Genomic DNA, 20724 nt, shown 5'->3' with positions numbered 1-20724 from the left:
TCCAAAGCCAGTCGCCGACTGGGCATCCTCCGTCGTGCGAAGTCCTTCCTTGGCACACCTGAGCTCCTCACCACATACAAGGCTTTCATCCGCAGCTCAATGGAATACTGCTCTCCCCTCTGGGCTGGTGCTCCTGCCTCCCACCTAGCTCGTCTTTACGCTGTTGAAACCAAAGCTTTCAGAATCATTGGAATCTCCTGCGATGAAGCTAACTCCGAGGGCCTTTCACTTACTCACCGCAGGCAGGTAGGTGGTCTTTCTGTCTTCTACCGACTCCTCTCCGGCCTTGCTCCCCCAGCCCTGTCTGTGCTCTGTCCCCCAAATACTCCTACAGGTCACGCACAAGATCTGCCTGCAACCCTCTTCTGGTGAAATTGCCAAAATCAAGACTCTCTGTTCACCTTCACTCCTTCATTCCTCTTTTCTCCCGCCTCTGGAACAAACTTCCTCACTCTCTTCAGTCCCACTCCTCCCTCCAGGTCTTTAAAACAGCTGTTCACCACCATCTCTTGTCTTCCCCCATCCAAAACCTTGATCTCTTCTACCCCGTTAATTCACCCCAGATCCACTTTTTTTTTGGAAATCCCGACTTCTTTCTTTCCTGGCAGTTCTAGCTGTGTCCATGTGTTTTATACCTTTCCCACCGCCTTCCCATGCCCCTCCCCCCAAGCCCTCTCCCTCCCACGAATCTGCCGATGTCCCTGTTCTCTGCTGTTGTACTTGTGTGCTCCCCTCTCTCTCTCCCCATCTTGTCTCCCGCTCCCTTTATTGTATGTTTTGTGTGTCCGTGTGTCCTTTTTTGTGATTGATGTTAGCTCTTTCACGAGCCTCGATCTTGCATACAAAATAAAATTTAAAAAAGAATAGGGAGGGGCGGAGTACAACAAAAAGGAAATATATGCTCGAGAATTATTTGCTTCCTCATGCAACCAAAAAAATTCCAAATGTTGCATTACAAAATTAACAAGCAAATTAACAAATTAACAAAAATTTACAAAAGTAAATTAACAAAATTAACAGGAAACAAGGACACACATGAAAGGCTCGATGTTGTTAAGAACAATTTCATCTGGACTTGCAAAGAGGATCTTCTTCTTCTTTCGTGTGCAGAGTTCTTTGCAATGAGCCACGTTTCAATTTTTTCCATGGAGCGGTTTCGGAGATATAGAGGTGCAACCTTTTTCAGTTTTTCCAAGATGGCGCCTGTACCACGTGACCTAGGCCATCATAATTATCAGTAAAAATTATCCAGGAGGCACTCCTATGGTGAAAATTTCGTGTCCATCGGATCATCAGTTGAAGAGAGAAAAAAATTATACCGATCGAATCAAGCGTTGTACTTGTCGAATTATGACGTCATAATGAAGGCACCAATGACATCAACATTAACTCTCCCTCCCGGTTGCCAAGAATATTAATTTAAAATTGCAGACACACAAATCACACGTATGCAACCAAACACAGAAACCATGCTTTTCACTTCGCGAGCACAGGGTAAAAATGTAGACACGCACGTACGTACGCCATACGTACGCACATAATCACTTAACCCCGCTTTTTGCTTTGCGAGTGCAGAGTAGCAACAGAGATGGCTAGATCGTGCGGTTTCCACTAGATCGTGTGAGAGAGAGAGGGGTGTGAGAGAGAGAAAGGGGTGGGTTAGAGAGAAAGGGGTGAGAGAGAGAGAGAGGAGTGGGAGAGAGAGGAGTGGGAGAGAGAGGGGTGGGGGAGAGAGGGGTGGGGGAGAGAGGGATGGGAGAGAGAGAGAAAGGGGTGGGACAGAGAGGGAGAGAGAGAAAGGGGTGGGACAGAGAGGGAGAGAGAGAAAGGGGTGGGAGAGAGAAAAAGGGTGGGAGAGAGAAAAAGGGTGGGAGAGAGAGAGGGGAGGGAGAGAGAGAGAGGAGTGGGAGAGAGAGGGGTGGGAGAGAGATGGATGGGAGAGAGAGAAAGGGGTGGGTTAGAGAGAAAGGGGTGAGAGAGAGAGAGGAGTGGGAGAGAGAGGAGTGGGAGAGAGAGGGGTGGGGGAGAGAGGGATGGGAGAGAGAGAGAAAGGGGTGGGACAGAGAGGGAGAGAGAGAAAGGGGTGGGACAGAGAGGGAGAGAGAGAAAGGGGTGGGTTAGAGAGAAAGGGGTGGGAGAGAGAAAAAGGGTGGGAGAGAGAGAGGGGAGGGAGAGAGAGAGAGGAGTGGGAGAGAGAGGGGTGGGAGAGAGAGGGATGGGAGAGAGAGAGAAAGGGGTGAGACAGAGAGGGAGAGAGAGAAAGGGTTGGGAGAGAGAGGGAGAGAGAGAGAGGGTGGGACAGAGAGGGAGAGAGTGAGGGAGAGAGAGAGAGGGTGGGACAGAGAGGGAGAGAGAGAGAGAGAGAGAGAGGGAGAGATAGGGAGAGAGAGAGAGAGAGGGAGAGATAGGGAGAGAGAGAGAGAGGGAGAGATAGGGAGAGAGAGAGAGACAGAGAGAGAGGGAGAGATAGGGAGAGAGAGAGAGACAGAGAGAGAGAGACAGAGAGAGCGTGGCACAGAAAGAGGATGGGAGAGAGAGAGGAGAGAGGGAGAGAGAGAGAGGGGGAGAGAGAGAGGAGGGAAGGAGAGAGTGAGGGAGAGAGAGAGAGGGTGGGACAGAGAGGGAGAGAGAGAGAGGGAGAGATAGGGAGAGAGAGAGGGTGGGACAGAGAGGGAAAGATAGGGAGAGAGAGAGAGAGAGAGAGACAGAGATTGGGTGGCACAGAAAGAGGATGGGAGAGAGAGAGGAGGGAAGGAGAGAGGGAGAGAGCAGTGGGAAGAATAGGAAGATGAAAAAGAAGGGAAGTACAAGAACATTCCTGGACAGGTTACAACTTCAATACAGGATACTCTAATGGCTCGTTTTTCCCAGAGCTGGCACTCATTTTGCTCACCTTGGAAGGATGACTGGCTGAATTGACCCACCTGGTGGTGTTTATGGCACTACAGAAGCTTGAACTCAGGAACTTAAGAACTTCATCCACCCACCTTAACCATTAATCCACCACCAGGCTTATAAATCAGGATTACTTTAACTTGAATCCTCCAAGAACCCAAAATGTCAGTGCTGCAAAATGGTAGTAAGCGAGGTGCACACAGTCACTGAAGTGATAAAAAATAAATTATTAATCCAAGAGACGGTCAAACAAAATCCCGAACATGACCACAAAAAGTCAGGAAAATTATACAAGAAAAACTAATCCCACACTGGGCAGGGCTGGAGAGATTCTTCACCACACACACTCTTCACCCCAAATGACATGGGGTGAAGAGCACTGGAGAATGAAGCAAGTGTAGAACTCAGACGGGAGCAACATTTTCTCCACAGTGCAGCAGCAGGAGTCAGAATGGAAAGGCGTGGCAGAAGTCACCCAGCCGAGGTATCAAGAGCAAGAGTACCAATAGTTCAACCATGCAAGAGAGCCAGAACGCCAAGGGTCAAACAACGCAAGAGTAAACTTCCTGTGGGAGTAAAGCTTTTTGGCCAAGTCTTGCCACACAATTAGTCTCCACCCCTTCCACACAGCTAACCAATCTTGAACCACAGGGGTCTCTCCATCTCAGGCTTCTGATAATGGTGTAGGAATTTTTTCTTCAATCAAGCTTCATTGTGTTCCCAACAGTAAGCCCTTCTTCCACCCCACTCCCCCCCCCCAACCCCCACGGTGATGAATCTAGCCTTGACCAAAGAACGAAAGTCCGCTTCCCAAGCGGTGATGGACAGTGCTGATGAGGCGGAGTGTTCTTCCTCTGTGAGTGGAAGGGAAGCGTGCAATGTTGACTTTTACCCTTGCCCGACCTAATCTAGTTCGACATAGTGGAAGGAAACGGATGAGACACATTTTGTTTTGGATACAGAGTCAAGGCTTATAGAGCAGCGAGAACGCAGAATGGACTAGGACACAACGAAACAATAATAACAGTGGAAAGAGGTGGGGGAACACACGAACGGTAGTGTGGGGGAACAAAATAGAGGGAGACTGAAAGAATGGATGACTCAGGGGGTGAACAAACTGGATACAGGCGTGGAGGAAGAGGAAGGAGAAGCGTGGCAGAAGTGGCACAAAAATTAACTTTTATGCTGGAAAAATGGAAGAGTAGGATTAGGAGGTAAGATGGGAAGGGGGAAATCAGGGAGGTGGGCTTAGGGTGGGCTCTTCAATCTCATTCTTCTGTCCAGGTCTTGAAGACAGCTGACCACCTTCTAAGATGATCCCCATCCAAAACCATGGTTCACCACCATCTCAGATCATTCCCATTCCAAAACCATGATCTTTTCTACGCCCGTTAAAGGGACACAATCATGAATTTTTTTTGAAGAGATATGTGTTAGACTTAGAGGATGATATCCCTGACCCATTAGCACAAAAATATTTTTTGGGGGAGAATAATAAGCCATATAATTGTGTTTTAAAAATGGACTATTTTACTTCCGTTATGCAAATGAGTTACTTCCGTCTATTTGCGGGACATCACGGGAGCACAACTCTGTGACAGACGTGTACGTCTGCGTTTCATCACAAGTTATTCTAGTGTTCAAGATGCCGATGTGCCAAGCTTTTAACTGTTAAATCATCGAGAAATTTGCTCACAGAACTCAGGGTCGTTTTTTTGCATTCCTGAACCAAGAAAAGATCGTCAATGATCGTGTGCTTTGTGGTTGAAAACCTGAAAATACGATCAAGAACCAAATTCAACATCAAAACATATGTTCATTCAAAATATCGTGTTGTTGGTGAAAACCACTTAGAGCCATCAGTGTTCGTATTTGATCAACAGGCGATCACTACCTGGGAAACAAGCCTCGGAAATTGCTGAAACACGATGCTGTACCGACACTTTTCAGCCTGAAATCCTACACAATGCCCCCATCACAACCCTCTACGATTCGGAGACATAATGCTCAAATACAAAGACAGGCAAGACATTTTATTTCAACTCTCTTTTTCCATAATATTATCCTTTGTCAATGCCGCAAAAGAGACAGTCCGCTAGTAATGTACATACTACCCCTATCTTATACTCAGCGAGTATAGCCACACTTTGCGTTCTACCCTACCCCTCATCCCTTCTTTCCACATTTCCATTTATTTTCTTCCTCGGTCCTGCTGTCGGCATTTCCCCCTTCTCCTGTTCCTTTTGTTTTGTTGCGTCCTGATGCGTTCCGTGTTCTAGCTCTTCCACGTGAGCCTTGACTACGTCTCCAAAATAACCCCACTAATGAAAGCCAGTCCGCCATTTTCAAATACATAAACAGAAACAACAAGCTCAATATACAATATCAAGAATATCAATATCAATATCAAAAATATCAATATCAAGAAATACATAAACAAGCTCAATATCAGGCATCCCTGGTGTTTATTGAACTTTTTTCCCCTCAATATTGAACATAATTGAAAGAACGAGGTAGGTATGACTTTGACAACAATTAGAGAAACGGCTGTACGAGTGGTGTTCAAAAAGTTCCCGTAACGAAATACTCACAAGAGTCCAAGAAAGGCACAAAAAGAGTACAACGAGGTGTATATAAGTTTTTAATAACTATCTATATATATAAGCATGAGTACCTGGTGTCATCTGGTGATGTTCTAATCCTGTTGGCATTTTAATACAAATAAATTTTTCTTTTCTATTTTTTGTAGGTGCCTAAAACACCCCTAAAACACCCAAAAACACGATGGAAAATTTATATTTAATGTGATATTATACACATACTAATCGGTGATAATTTAATATTACCTTTCATGTAGCTAGAAAAGCTGATGCACTTTGCATAAAGCGAGTTTTAAAAAATTCCCCCCCAAAAAAAGAACTTTGTTTTTTAATATTTATTTATTTGTTTTCGCCTAAAACACTCCCAGGCTCTCACTGATGAACATCTGAAAGTTTGACGAAGATCCGTTCAGCCATCTGCGAAAAATGGTGATACAGACAAACGCAGACAGACAGACAGCTCTTATAGTATAGATTACATATTGGAAAAATGTCAAAACAAGACCCACGTGTCTTGGACCATTGTGAGCATGTGGTTCGTATAACTTTATGAACGCTCCGAGAACACAACCTCTCCCATTTTCTGTCAAACACCAAGTTATTGAGAAATGGTCACACTATTTTATAACAATTTTACACGAGGAATAAAATAAACATTCAAATGCAACAACGATGTGCTGTGTGGATGCAGGGAGGTGCACAATTTACAAAAACAACGTATATTGAATTTCATCTCAACGTGGAGACATTTTTAACCACGTGGTATAAATATTGATCACGCCAGAGGTTCAAAGTGATTATGACGAATATGAATCATGGGTGAAACTTGGTGTTTATCACTCATTATTCTGTGTGGATACATTTATTGTGTTAACCTCAACAATAACAAGATTTTGCTCAAAAGCGCGTTATGATATTATTCTGTATTTTGGGGATAAAGTACTGATTTTGTTAACATTTATTGCACCTTCCAGGATCAAAATTGAGTAGAAACACCAATGATGCAACAATCAGGCTTCATTGGTGTTTTGAAACTATTGTTTCATCACTCTAACCACGTCACTCCTACCCAATCACTCACTGTCTCTCATGTATTGATGCAGCTTTATTGATCAGTGATTTTGGGTGGTGCCCGGTGGAGATCGATCGCTGCATTTGATGGTTCAATGTGGTTCAGGTCTCTCTTTGAATTCAGCTTTCCTTGCCGAGTGGATCATCCCCTCGTTTTTCTTCGTCTGGTATTTCTTGTTCATTCGGTTCTTCTCAAGTCCTCTTCTGCCTTTAATGGCCTTTGAATTTCCTCTTCCTATTCCTCAATTTATTTCAAACTCTGCTTCTTCATATATTTTTCAGTGAAAAAAATTATTTATTTTTGCTTTTGCTAACTTTGCTGCAACAAAGCCATTAAAATATGCACAAGTTTGCATTATCTTTGTTTCAATAATTTTACCTTGTTGAAGAGAACTTGTATTGTAGGAGGACTCCTTGTAGGAGGGTATCTGAAATTTCATTACTTTTCCATGACCATTGACTGATTTTCCACGACCCAACACAGGCATATTTTACTCACCTCCTACCTCAAAACACATCAGCAAGATTATGCAAATTATCAATTATGTAAAGTCAACCACTATCCTGCTTCAGTTGAATAACAGATTAGATAACTGTTAACATGGCAATGTCGTGGGATGGATAGCAGTCCAGATATAACAAGGAAAAAAGACGTAAATGTCATAGCCCCCATGGTTTCAGCAATTTTGCTGTATGGAGTTAAATGCCGCCAGTCGGACATCTTTGGTCGGATTACAAAACAAAATCTTCTGCATATGTATACTCTCATGTATTGTCTTTGTGCCAAGTTTGAACAAAATCGGACCATGCATGTCCGAGAAATGGTTGGGAAACGTTTAAGTAGCAAAATGGCCGCCATTCGGCCATCTTGGATCTGATCTAACACATTGAACATGAAAACATGCACAGACACATAAAACATACAATGAAATGTAGGAAGCGGGAAACAAGAGGGGGAGGGAGAAGGAAGCACACGAGCACAACAACAGCAGAGAACAAGGACGTCAGTAGATCTGTGGAAGGGGGAGGGCTGCGGAGGAGGGAGGGATACACGGTATAAAGCAAATGAACACTACTAGGAATTTCACTACGAGGAATTTCAGGAAAGAAGTTGGGGATTGAAAGAGGCGGATTTGGGGTGTTTTAACAGGGGTATAAAAGATCAAGGTTTTGGATGGGGGAAGATAAGGGATGGTGGTGAACAGCTGTTTTAAAGACCTGGAGGGAGGAGAGGGATTGAAGAGAGTGTGGGAGTTTGTTCCAGAGGTGGGAGCAAAGAGGAATGAAAGAGTGAAGGTGAGCAGAGAGTCTTGATTGGCAGTTTCACCAAAAGATGCAGGCAGATCTTGTGCGACCTGTCGGAAATATTTTGGGGACAGAGCAGAAACAGAGCAGGGGGAGCAAGGCCGGAGAGGGGTCGGTAGAGGACAGAAAAACCACCTACCTGCCTGTGGTAAGAGAGAGAAAGGCCCTCAGAATCGACTTCATCGTGGGAAATTCCAATGATTCTGAATGCTTTGGTTTCTACCGCATGAAGCCGAGCCAGGTGTGAGGCAGGAGCACCAGCCCAGTGGGGAGAGCAGTATTCCATTGAGCTGCGGATGAAAGCGATGTATGTGGTGAGGAGCTCAGTTGTGCCAAGGAAGGACTTCGCAAGATGGAGGATGCCCAGTCGGCGACTGGCTTTGGAGACCAGCTTAGAAATGTGCTTTTCCCAGGAAAGATCATGGCTTGAGTGACCAAAAAGCTTGAGTGACAGAACTTCTTCAAGAGGATTGTTCAGAAAGTAGATAGATAGGAGGTTGGTTGTCCAGTCGGTCTTTTCAGAGAGACAAAGTGAGAGTGTGAGATTTGTCAGGATTGAAAGACATGTTCCACTTGTTTGACCAGTTTGTGATATTGTCCAGGTCTGCAGGGAGTAAAGAGGCAGCTGCCTGCCGATCTGAGGGGGTGGGATATGGAGCGGCAGAGAGTGGAGTCATCAGCAAAGAGATAGAGAGGATTTTCCGGAGAGTCGGAGAGATCATTGATGAAGACCAGAAATAGCACAGGGCCCAGAACACTACCTTGGGGAACTCCAGCCAGAACAGGAAGAGGAGATGAGAGAAATCCATTCAGGGCCACACGTTGACTACGACGAGAGAGGAAGCCCGCAAGCCATGCGTGGGGGTTTCCATGGATACCATAGAAGGAGAGTTTGGTGAGCAGAGCGGGGTGCCAGACCGTATCGAAGGCACGTGATATGTCAAGGGAGACAGCTCTGATTTCCTGTTTGGCATTCAGGACCTCCATCCATTGTTGAGACAGCAGAAGCAGCATTTTCAGAGTTGAATGACCTGGTCTGAATCCAAATTGATGATCCGAGATCAAGTCATTGGAGAAGAGGAAAGATTTGATGTCAGAAGCGATTATTGATTCCATGACCTTGCTGATTATTGGGAGCAGGCTGATTGGTCTGTAGTTGAAAGGATCTCTTTTTGCACCTTTTTGGGGTAAAGTGGTGATGTTGGCTGATTTCCAAGCAGATGGCAGATGACCTTGAGCAAAATAGAGGGTGAAGTGAACAGAGAGAGGGTGTGATAGAGCAGCAGAGCTGGATTTTAAGACCCGTGGGCTGATGCCGTCTGGTCCAGTTGCAGAATCAGAGTCGAGGTTTGACAGAAACTTCTCCACCTTGTCATAAGAGAAGGACACAGCTGGATTCGACTGGGAAAGGTGGGTACAGAGAGAGATGGGTTTGGGACACAATATTTTGAGGCAAACGCAGAGTTGAGGCATTCAGCTTTTTCACAGGCAGTGTCAGCTGTGTAGCCATTTGAGGTAAGGAAGGGGATGGAAGGGGAAGAAACACCAGAAACAGATTTGACCAGACACCACCAGGATTTGGAGGAGGGAGACAAGTTTGAGAGTTCAGTCTTGATAGTCGAGAGATATTGTTTCCTGACTCTCCTGAGGGTAGACACAAACTTGTTCCGAGTTTTGTGAAAGGAACTGAGATTGCCTTCAGTTGGATTAACCTTCCAAGAAGCAAAGGCAAATTGTTTCAGGGCAACTGCCTCACCACAAGCTTCAGTGTACCATGGACGGGAGGAAGGGTATGACAACTGAAGACGAGATGGGATAAATCTGTGCATGAGAGAGCAGTTTGCTTTGGAAGAATTCCCAGGAAGAGTTGATGTCAGAGGCAGTAGAGAGACCTGTCCAAATGATTGATGGCTGCTTGAAGACCGTGCCAGTCAGCCTGAGTGAAATGCCAGACTCGTCGGCGCTGAGGAGGCTCTCTGAGAATGGCCAGAGTGATGTCCACTTTAACAAGCACATGATCAGAAGAACCGATTGGAGCAGAAGAAGAACAGCAGACATTTGCAGGGAAGTTAGTCATAACCAAGTCCAGAAGAGAAGATACTCCATTGACTGAGATCCGGGTCGAGAAATTGACAGATTGTGTCAGTCCCAGTGAGTCACAGAAGTCCTTTGCTGAGGTGCCATGGCTGGTGAGAGAGGAGCCCACACACAGCCAGCTGGCATGATGACAATTGAAGGTTGAGCTGTCTTGAGGTGCAGATTCGCAATGTGTCAATGGAACGAAAGACTTATGCACAATTCTGTAAATGTAACTCGTTTACACATTTGTTTTATTCTGAAAATAACAGAAAACACACTTGCTCTCAATTTCCAGGATTTTCCATGACAGTCAGCCAAATTCCGTGACTTTCCATGACCCGTACGAACCCTGAATAAAGATGTTTCCTCTCCATCTTTTCACAATTCTGTCCTATTTCCATTTCTCCTCCTTTGCTCATTCTCTCCCTTGCTTCTTCTCATGTTTCTTGTAACACTTATTCATTGCTAGTCATAATTGAAAATTCTAACGCAAGGATGCTCCTCTCTCTGCAATGATCTATCCATACATAATTTATCACAGCCTTTGTAATTACCTTTTACTCTTTTGCCTCTTTTCTCCCTCCTAGGGAACAGCCCTCTAGTATCCTTGAAATCCCACTCTTCCTCACCTTTTCCCCTCTCATAAAACCCGAATGTTCATAGTGACATTTTGTGTCAGTTTTTGTTGTTTGTATCACAGTGCGTTCTTACCTTGAGACTCTTGTGCTTCGAAGCTTCCACGAGGCTCAAACCATGTCTGAAGTTTTTTTTAAACTTCTGACAAGAGAAAGGTAAAGGTCATTTTTTGGCCCATCATGCTTGTGTATATATATATATATATATATATATATATGTATATATATGTTGTGTTACCCTGGCCATTCCAACCAATCATTTTGGCATTCCAGGCTTGTCTAGGAACAAGTTAAGTACATATTCCGTGTTGTCCTGGTAAGGTTCATATATGAATCAGGGAATCTGGCCAACGTTCAGGCACACATTGGCCTACTCTTTTCGAATCGAGCATCCGCAAACCGCCATGCCGAAGGGACAGCTGGCATATTCTGGCACCAGCTGGCATTGCATCAGAAAGGCAAATTGGTCGGACAAATCTGTCCCTGTCTGGGACTGAGCAATATCAGGGAAGAGTAAACAACTCAAAGGAAAGCAGATTACCAAGAGAGCCATCCTGATGACCTGAAAATGAAAGGAAAAGACGGACAGCATGTTCTGGGAATATGGAATAGCTCATGGTTTCACTGGCTGCATGATATGCATCCAACTAGCAGGCAATAATAGAAGTACTTCCCAACAACAAGCCAGACAGGCATTTGAGAAGAGGAGAGCATGGCATGACGCAGTGAAGCCACAGAGGATAAAATGAAGAGTTTGACCAAACTTTCCCATAACAGCCGAACTTTCATCATCATAGCAGCTATGAGCAAAAACCTGTGCAGTGATGAGATTCTAAGTGCTTAGATATTTTAAGAAATACATGATTAGAGATTTGGGGTAAGAATTTTAAGGCAATGGATAAGTACAGTCTTCGAGAAGAAATTATGAAAATAAAGTGAGAAACGACCGACAGACGATACAATAATTGAAAGAGAGCGATGGTAGAATGAGTGAAGGGTGAAAGAACATTCAGTTCCTAAAAAACAAACAAAAGAAAACATTCATCTGAAGCTACAGAGCCGTTCCTTTGGTGGAATCATGGATGTACGCCGTGTTCTGGATTCCGTTTATATCCTTCGTGGTCTCGTCAGCTTCAGCCTCTGGATCCCTGCAAATTTTCCCAAAGGTATAATCGATTATCATGCAACGATATTTGGCTGTTTCATCAGTCAGCTTGTGCAACTAACTGCATAGTTAACACAATACCTTAATTACTTCCGAAGCTAATTCGATAAATGGACAAAAATTGCTTTGCTGCCTGGGTTTAACCGATTGATCACTACCTGGAAAGAAAAAGATTGATATTTCAGCTTTTGGCTGAATTGGGCTGAATTGAATTGGGCTGGAAGATCCGCTGCCTGACAATTGGACCATCTGGGTTCACCTACAAAGTGCTCACCTGCATTTTCCCATTTCCACGTCCTCATATGGGCTCACATTGTCCTCCATTACATCCTTTTGTTTCTGTTTCCTGCAAAAGGAGATCAAATCAGTCAGCGCACTTTCAACTCCTTTTCGATTTTCCCCTTCCATGTAACCAATATTAAAAATACAGCAAATAATATATTTTTTTACACATGAAGTGATGATGAAGTTATATATATATATATATATATATATACATATATATATATATATATATATATATATTCTTACGGTTTTTAGAACCTTCACTAGTAAATTTTAGTAAATGTTTCCCTTATAAATGATCCCCTGTAAATATCCCCATCAATTGGCTTTGTTAAAGATCGCACCCTAGTTAGTCCATGTACAACACGTAGCGAACCATAGGACCTCTCAGTAGTTATTTCATTATTATGTGTTTCAGTTAAGGATCTGTTCCCAATAGTTGAATCTGCGTTGCATTAATCAAATAAGATAGGCCCCATTCCGTCCATTTTGCTCTCCCTCTCCAAATTGTGGTACCTCGCTTGCCAGCCGCGTTCACCGCCGTTGCATTGGGCTGTTTTTTCTGGCACCACGCCGCCATAAGCCATGCGGTCAAGCCGAGGAAGAAGGGGGCGGAGCCACCAGAACAAGGTGTGGCACATCGACTCGTCAGCAGAGGTGGAGTCAGCGAGCCCTTACCGACCAACCAGCGCCGAGGTGAGCCAACCGGTAGGCATGTCATCAGAGCCGGTGGCTTGATTTCTACATGGACAATAAAAGCGGCTGCGAGGGACTGCTTGGACAGATGAGTGAGGGAGTTGAGGGAGAAGACGTGATCCGGCAGATGAGTGAGGTACCCGACGAGGATACGGAGCATTGTAAGGAGGAGAGTGGGTCCGTTTGACGGCGACAATCCCACGCTTCATTCGCATTGTCCGACCGTGTGAGATACGAGACCAGAAGCTGCCGCTGGCTGTTCACTTCCAGCCCGGAGCGTGGACCTGGAGCGGACCTCAATGCTGTGCCTCTGCCCGGACCTTCCAGCCCTGCTGTCCCACCTGGACCTTCTCCCTCTTCCAGTCATTCCTGCCTGCTATTCCCCTTTTGTGTAAGTCTGTGTGTTCTGTCCTGGGCGTTGATAATTAAGACTGTTTTTAAGGTTGCCCTGTGTATCTGCTTCTTCTTCTCCTTGTAAATGCCCTTCTTTCGTTTCCTCTTTTAGTATAGAAATAAACCTGTGTTCTTCCTTTACCCTTTTTGGTTCTATGGCTTCCTCTCATCCGGTCACTTTAGGCTTTTCCCCATTGGTACCTGTGGCACGATTTGGCCAACGCTCAGAATCGGGTTAGTCGATTGCTAACGGCTCGAATCGCGGATTGCTAAACCGCTCGGCAAATACCATCTTGTCCGTGGTTCGAGCGGTACTTGTCTCCCTGCTTTGCGGAGGGATTGGTAAAGGTATTCGGGAGAACACCTTGACCAATAACCCTGACCAATCTCACCCCGCAAAGGAGCGTTATAAGTACCAGGACTAGAGACGGCCAGCTTAACAGGCCAAGGGGATTAACCCCCCCTTGCTAAGGGGAGTGCCGTCTCTGAGATCCATAACAATATATATATATATATTAGTTAGGCAGTTAAGAGGAAGCATCGTTCATTTTTTCAGGAAAGCACCAAATTTGGCACAGATGTAGTATAGACCTATACAATTGTTTTCCTGAGGGGCGCCCAAAAATTCAGAAATTTTTGAAATTAAAATTAAATCCTGAAGGGCGCCGTGAAAAAGGGGAGAAAACGGATATCGATTCGAACTGTAGATTCTGATATTGTGGTCTTGGCAATAGCACACTACTTTACCTACCAGTCACACGGTGTGGAGGAACTCTGGATTGCCATTGGCACTGGTAAAAGCTACTGCTACCTTTCCATCCATAAAATTGCCACCGGCCTTGGCCGCAGGAAGTCCGAGTCTTTGCCATTATTTCATGCTTTCACTGGCTGCGACACAGTGTCATTTTTTGCCCAAATTGGGAAAAAGACAGCCTGGAAGGCTTGGGAGGCATACCCCAGCATCACGCAGACCTTTCATGCTCTCGCTTATAGGCCATCTGTGGACGCTATTACTATGGAACTACAGAGCATAGAAAGATATGTTGCCATCCTCTATGACCGGACTACCGAGATAAAGACAGTGAATGACATGCGCCGACACTTGTTCACGAAGAAGGCAAGAACAATTGATCACATTCCCCCAACAGCAGACGCCTTTGAACAACACCTAAAACGTGCATGTTTTCAGGCTGGACACGTATGGAGTCAGGCACTTGTGCCCTACCCAGAACTTCCATCACCAGCTGATTGGGGCTGGATGAAAACAGGGACTTCTTGGACACCAATTTGGACCACAATACCACTGATACAGGAGGCATGTTCAGAGCTTACAAGCTGCCATTGTAAGTCGGCCTGTAAAGGCAACTGTAAATGCTCCAGGGCAAATCTGCCCTGCACATCACTGTGTGACTGCGATGGACAGTGCTTGTAGTACTACGCGTCTGTGCGAGAGCCTCCACCTTTCAAGTGCCCACAATATTTTAAGTTAAAACTGCAACTGTGTGTAACTTTGATTAATTAATACCATTTCATTGTTATCAGAGACCAATAAAACAATGTGTATCACTTGGAATTGAAATTTTACCTAAAATACTATGAGAGATTCAAGGAAAATGGAAAAAAAGGGCGGTCATGTTGAAATTCAATATGGCGGCCACCAGGGGTTCTGAATTTTTGGGCGCCCATCAGGAAAACAATTCTATAGGTCCATACTACATCTGTGCCGAATTTGGTGCTTTCCTGAAAAAATGAACGATACGCCCTATTTTTCGGTCTTAACTGCCTAAGTATATGTATGTATATATATATATAAAGGTGGGCGCGATTCGGAAAATTTTAAGTCCGCTTACCGCTTATCCGCTCCGCCAGCCCGTGTAGTCCGATTCGCTTATCCGCTTCATCGGCCGAAAATCTTAGTCCGCTTACCGCTTATCCGCTTCGATTCGATTTTTTTTAAAGCGCTTCGACGTTTTTAAAGCGATTTTTGACGTTTCTAAAGGGAATTTAATGCTTTTTAAGCCTAAATAGCCATTTCTAACTACTACAAAGACAAACAAAGCTTTTAAGATCAAAAATATACATTTTTATTTAAATAAAATTTATTCAAAATTTATTGAAATAATGTTTTCCACTCGACTCTACTCTACTCTACAGTTAATTTAAATATAATTTTAATATATGCAAGTTACATTAAAGAAAAATCAATTTGCCCGTCCTTTCTTTGACAAGAGAGTCTACTAGTCAACAGACTAGCAGTCTGTTGACTAGTCCTCGTCTTCCTCCTCCACCTCGTGGGCCTTCTTGAGGAATTGTCTGTGTCCATTGTCACGTTCATCTCAGCCGACTCGATTGAGTCCAGCGACATCCTGCTCTCGCTGCGCGCGAGCTGAGGGGTCAGGGCGCAGATCTCCTGACTGTCCTCCACGTCCCCCATCATGTTGACCGCCGGGTTGTGGATGTCGCTGTGCTGGGACTGCTGGTTTGCGTCGCTCGTGTGCCTGTCCCTGGCACTGCCGCTGGGCTGGAGAGTCAGAAATCTCTCCATCTTGACGTTATTGCCGCTCTAGCGTCCAATAAAATATTCAGTTTTCACTTATTATTCACTTAAATAAATATTCACAATTCTAGAGTAACGGCTCAGGCTAACAGCTGATTTGGCGAATCGCGATGCGCTTTAATTTTTCGGTAGTCCGCTTACGCTTATCCGCTTCGGTTTCCGGGGGTTGTTCAGATTCGCTTATCCGCTTCGAAAACGTTAGTCCGCTGCAGCGGATAAGCGGATAAGCGGACTTTCGAAGCGGACCGCCCACCTTTGTAAAATAATATATATATATATATATATATACACACACAAAATATTATTGCATGCACAGGATGCTCACCCTGCCCTGTACACATGGGGGGCATAGCCAGCCCCAGGATAGCGAGCGTACGAACCATGATGGAACCTTACCAGAACAACACGAAATATGTACTTAACTTGTTCCTCGCCTCTAGCCAAGTTCCTAGACAAGCCTGGAATGCCAAAATGATTGGTTGGAATGACCAGGGTATGTAGGATAACACAACATATTGAAGCTGGGGCATATAGAAAATTAAAGGGGCATCTCCTTGTAGCAATTGAGTGGTCACAAGTGAAGCTGTAAAATAATGAGTTTCAATGGAGGAATGGCTGGTTCTGGCTTGCTCAGGTTGATTTGGCTTGTCTCCTCAAGACCCTTCTCATCTGCAACTCCAATCACACCTGCCACCTTGGGAGGATTAACCTCCACCTATACTCAACCCTCCAATCTCACTGTTAGTCCAAGTAAGCAAACTTAATTGTAATTAAGCTAACTGTCCAACTCTTCTTTACAGAGCTCAAACTCCTCACAGCAGCTTGCTTCTGGGCTGGCGGGGTCGCCTAGCATTAGTTGGTGGACATTAAAGATCTCATGGTGTCCTTCATGAAGAGTATGCGAGCTATCGCAGGTACACTGCCCAAATTTGTGCTATAACCTATGGAGGGGGCGTTGTATCAGCGACACAGCCACGCCCACCTCAACCAATGATGCTACTCACAGCCATGTGCTTCATATTAAAGAAGACGAAGCTTGCCTCTATATTCTCGCCACTCATGGAGCGTTTATCGAACTCGCCACCTTAACAAACAACACCTGCCAATTCCATGCTGATGGAACCAGGCCTAACGGAATGGAGGAGCTTTTCTTGGCTAATTATATTGAGTGGCAAAAGCGTTACAATTTCGTGAACAAACTATTATTTATAATTTATATGTTGCCGAGCACAAGAGGAATGTTTATAAAGCAATGTTCTGCAGAGATGCCGATGTTTCATGTTCTGCAGAGAAGGGTGCTCAAGGCAATTGACTTTGAAAGGTTGTGACCACAGAATGGACGTGGTGGGTTTTGTAGTTCTTTAAGAGGATAAATAACAAATGCAACTACATATCTGCAAACACAAAGCGATCACAAAGGGTAAGCCTCCCCCGGTTTACCCTTGGCGATCGTCCGCAACCTACCCTTGGCCCGCGATACAATGATGGCCAAATATTTTTCTGGATAGACTCTTGACCTTGAACATTTAGGGATAGAGTCTGAATTAAGAATACGTGTCCACATATACAAATCGATCCAAAAAACTCAAGATTATGAAAATCGGAAGAAAAAATATTCAAGTTATGATCAAAAAGGTGTTTTTTGTTAATTAGGTCACAATCTGGAAAAAGTAGGTCAAGGACACTAAACGAATGTCAGCTGGAAACTTTAATGCAGGTCCAGTATTATGATGCAAGAACATCTTCTAAGGCCAAGGGGACTTTGAAATTCTGCATTGGCAAAATTGAGCGATGACCATAAAAACGTTTTTTTTTCAGACTGCCATTTGTCTTTGACCTTTAACACCGATGGGTATGATGTAAATTAGGTTTAAATTCACCTTGCTTGAGGTTATCTACAGAGGGCAATTTAGTTCCATTTGGACAAACCCCCGTCAAGTTATGGTGAAAAATGGAAAAATGTATATTATTGGGTCATGACCTCAAAAATTAGGTCAAGGTAAAAAACTGATTTCAACGCCATATACTCGTTATTCCCATTATTGATGCAAATTTTCATTCCAATAGTCCCAGCTGTATCCAAGATACAGCTCAGATATTGGCAGAAAAAAAGGGAGAAAAACCTAAATGTGGTTTAGTAGGCCGTACCCATAGGGGTGTAAGACCTTGACTTTTAACACAGAGGGGTATAATGTAAATTAAGCGTAAATTGCCCTTGATGTAGGCTATATAGTGAGGACAATTTTATTCTGATCGGAAAAAACCTTAGTCGAACGATGGTGAAAAATGTAAAAATGACTATAATTGGGTGATGATCTCAAAAATTAGGTCAATGTCAACTTAAACACCACATACTTTCTATTCACATTGTTGATGCAAAATTTTATTCTAAAAGTCCCAGCCGGCTCCGAGATACTTGGCAGTGCAGGAAGAAATTGGAAGTGCAGGAAGACAAAGAAACCCTGAAATGGTGGTTTAGTACGACTAGAGGTCGGAGAAACTTTGGGATACTATTAAAATTGGGGGCACCAATTGACTAAATAAACTCTACAACAGTTATAAGGCTTCCCTATCCTGTAGGTGTAGCGGGTGGCTCAATAAATTGATGAATGAATGTGGGATTAAGTTGACGAGCTGGAGGAGGGAATTGTGCTTGTCACCGTGGTGGTTCTGTAAAGAACCTGCCATGTTTTTGAGAGACGACATTTTGGATGTGATTTGGGAGGAGGAAGGGGAGGCCAGAGGACGGAAGAATGAAAGAGAAGTTTGGGTGAACGATCAATTGAATGAATTGATGAATGATATTAAAACGTGCCTGCGACTCAGATGTCCCTGCAAAATGAGTGCAGTAAGTCCGACCAGGATGACGGCCATGATAACCCCAAATACAACAAGCCAGACCGGGTAGGCTGGCAATATTGGAGAAGCAAGTGTAGGGTGGAGACCCTCAAACTCGAAGGTGGAGTCGGACAGCAAGAAGGCACTGTTCATGCGGCCCCGGACATCACTAGGATGGGAATGTATCGGAATGGGGTGGCGGGACGAAGAGGAAAGAAAATATATTTCAGTAATGGATTTGGAAGATCTCAACATCCAAATGAAGATTTCAAATTCAAACGAATATATTTCCCACCTGATGGCATTCAAGAGATCTGCGCTTGAAAATAAATTCCTCGTCTCCCGTGGGTCGTTCACCATGAAGTAGAATGATATACGTGGCGTTTCATTCAGCAAAAAAACGTTACTTGCACTGTGAGAATAGGAAGGGGGCACACAGAAATCATTTAATTCTGAGCAAATCCGTCAGGTATGTTCAGGTGGTACCATAGCTTGAGGACCAAAATGAGGGATCAGAGGGGGTGCAATATGGCTTGGTGTAACTAGGGGGAAATGGTGCGGTGTGCAATCCTGCGATGATAAAATGGGGCCAAATAATAGCCGGCGAAGCCGGTGTTGTGAATAAACGCGTACGTATTATGTTGAAAACCAGATTATGCTGGATCCCTTGAGAATTTCGAAGCTTTGATGCACCAAATCGCTCAATGGAGGCCGCCATCTTGCAGATGCGGAAGTATGCATAACAAATTGAAAAAAGTTCAATAGGAGTTTGTTTCACCCGTCTTTGTTTGATTCATAATCTTATGCACCTCTAATTTGTAATTAAAATACTTTAAGACCAACCTCGGCCCGCACGGGCCTGGTTACCTTCAACGAAAATCGTCACCAAACACCGGAACCAATGAGATTCGAGCATTTGAAAAAATATTTCAAAAACCAAACCACTCAATGGAGGCCGCCATCTTCCGGATGCGGAAGTATGCATAAAAAAATTGCGAAAAAGTTCAATAGGAGTTTGTTTCACCCGTCTTTTTTTGATTCACAATCTTATGCACCTCTAATTTGTAATTAAAATACTTTAAGACCAACCTCGTTCCCCGGGCCCACACGGGCCCTGGTTATCTTCAACGAAAATCGTCACCAAACACCGGAACCAATGAGATTCGAGAATTTGAAAAAATATTTCAAAAAAGCTTTTTACCACATTTCGGACGCTGAAAACGGCGTCAAATATTCTAAAATTTACGAAGAATTATTTTTTAGAAATCTCGCGGCCGTAGGGGAAAGTTTTTCACGGCCGGAAATATCCGAAGTTGAGACGGAATTCACCGAATTAATCAAGAAGGAGATTTTATAAATTTTAATCTCATCCAGAATGCAAATGGTGTCATTTTGAACTAGGTACGGTACCTACTACACCTACCTACTACCAACTACCTAACCTACTGATGCCATAGTGATGGGTAAAATAGTGGCAAGAGGCTTTGGCTTCGCCGGCTCATTGCGGCTTTGCAGTCGGGTACTAGTATAGTATCATATTGTTATTACGAAGAATAATATCAACTCGAGTTGCTAGTAACTTATAGGTTTCCAGGCAGTAACACGACAGTTTTAAGGACGAACCATGAGACACCTTCAAATTTAGCATTTACGAAACAACCATAAACTGCAAAACTATAAAAATCTGTTTGTGTCTCGGTCGTTATGGGAGAAATAGGCAATCGTGTCTCAGTTGTTATGGGAGCCATGTTGGTTGCTAAAGAAAAATTCACGGGATGTGGTCACAAGTGCAATCATAATCGTGACGACGAGATTATTGTAATAATAGCTAATTAATAATAATAATAGCTAATATACAGGGTGTGACAAAAAATACAGAAAATACAAAAATATTGTGAAAATAATAAAATGTGACAAAAAATAATTATAATAATAATAGCTAATAAATGTAATAATAAAAAATAAATACAAAAAAATCAAAATAAAAAACAAAAACCCCCAAAAAATACAAAAATAATAATAATATTGTGACAAAAAAATGTGACCAAAAAATACAAAAATAATGATAGCTAATATACAGAGTGTGACAAAAAGATGGAACAGATTTTAGGGTGGAATAATTCTGTAATAATAGAAGGTAATTATTATTTTTGCTTTTCAGGTTCTATCAGATAACTGGAGAATAAAGCTAAATCACACCCGTGT

The 20724-nt window shown here is 43.7% G+C and overlaps 1 protein-coding gene across 2 annotated transcripts in view; it reads right to left on the bottom strand.

Annotated features, from left to right (window-relative positions):
• Positions 1 to 10934: 10934 nt before the first annotated feature.
• ACE2 (angiotensin converting enzyme 2) overlaps positions 10935 to 20724 on the bottom strand; it is an 86850-nt gene continuing 77060 nt past the window's right edge. The window contains exons 16-19 of one of the 2 annotated variants that reach the window (XM_068113734.2): positions 18815 to 18931; positions 18497 to 18688; positions 12025 to 12096; positions 10935 to 11733 (exon numbers count right to left, since the gene is read on the bottom strand). In XM_068113734.2, the coding sequence (XP_067969835.2) occupies positions 11637 to 11733; positions 12025 to 12096; positions 18497 to 18688; positions 18815 to 18931 (478 nt within the window). In that variant the 3' untranslated portion in view covers positions 10935 to 11636. The remainder of the gene's footprint in view (positions 11734 to 12024; positions 12097 to 18496; positions 18689 to 18814; positions 18932 to 20724) is intronic. The other variant, XM_068113735.2, reaches the window with a different exon arrangement.

This window comes from Myxine glutinosa, chromosome 4, assembly GCF_964187855.1.
Source record: "Myxine glutinosa chromosome 4, kmMyxGlut1.1, whole genome shotgun sequence".
Classification (NCBI taxonomy): Eukaryota; Metazoa; Chordata; class Myxini; order Myxiniformes; family Myxinidae; genus Myxine; species Myxine glutinosa.
Note: the sequence above shows the minus strand (reverse complement) of the source record. Positions and strands in the feature narration are given on the sequence as shown.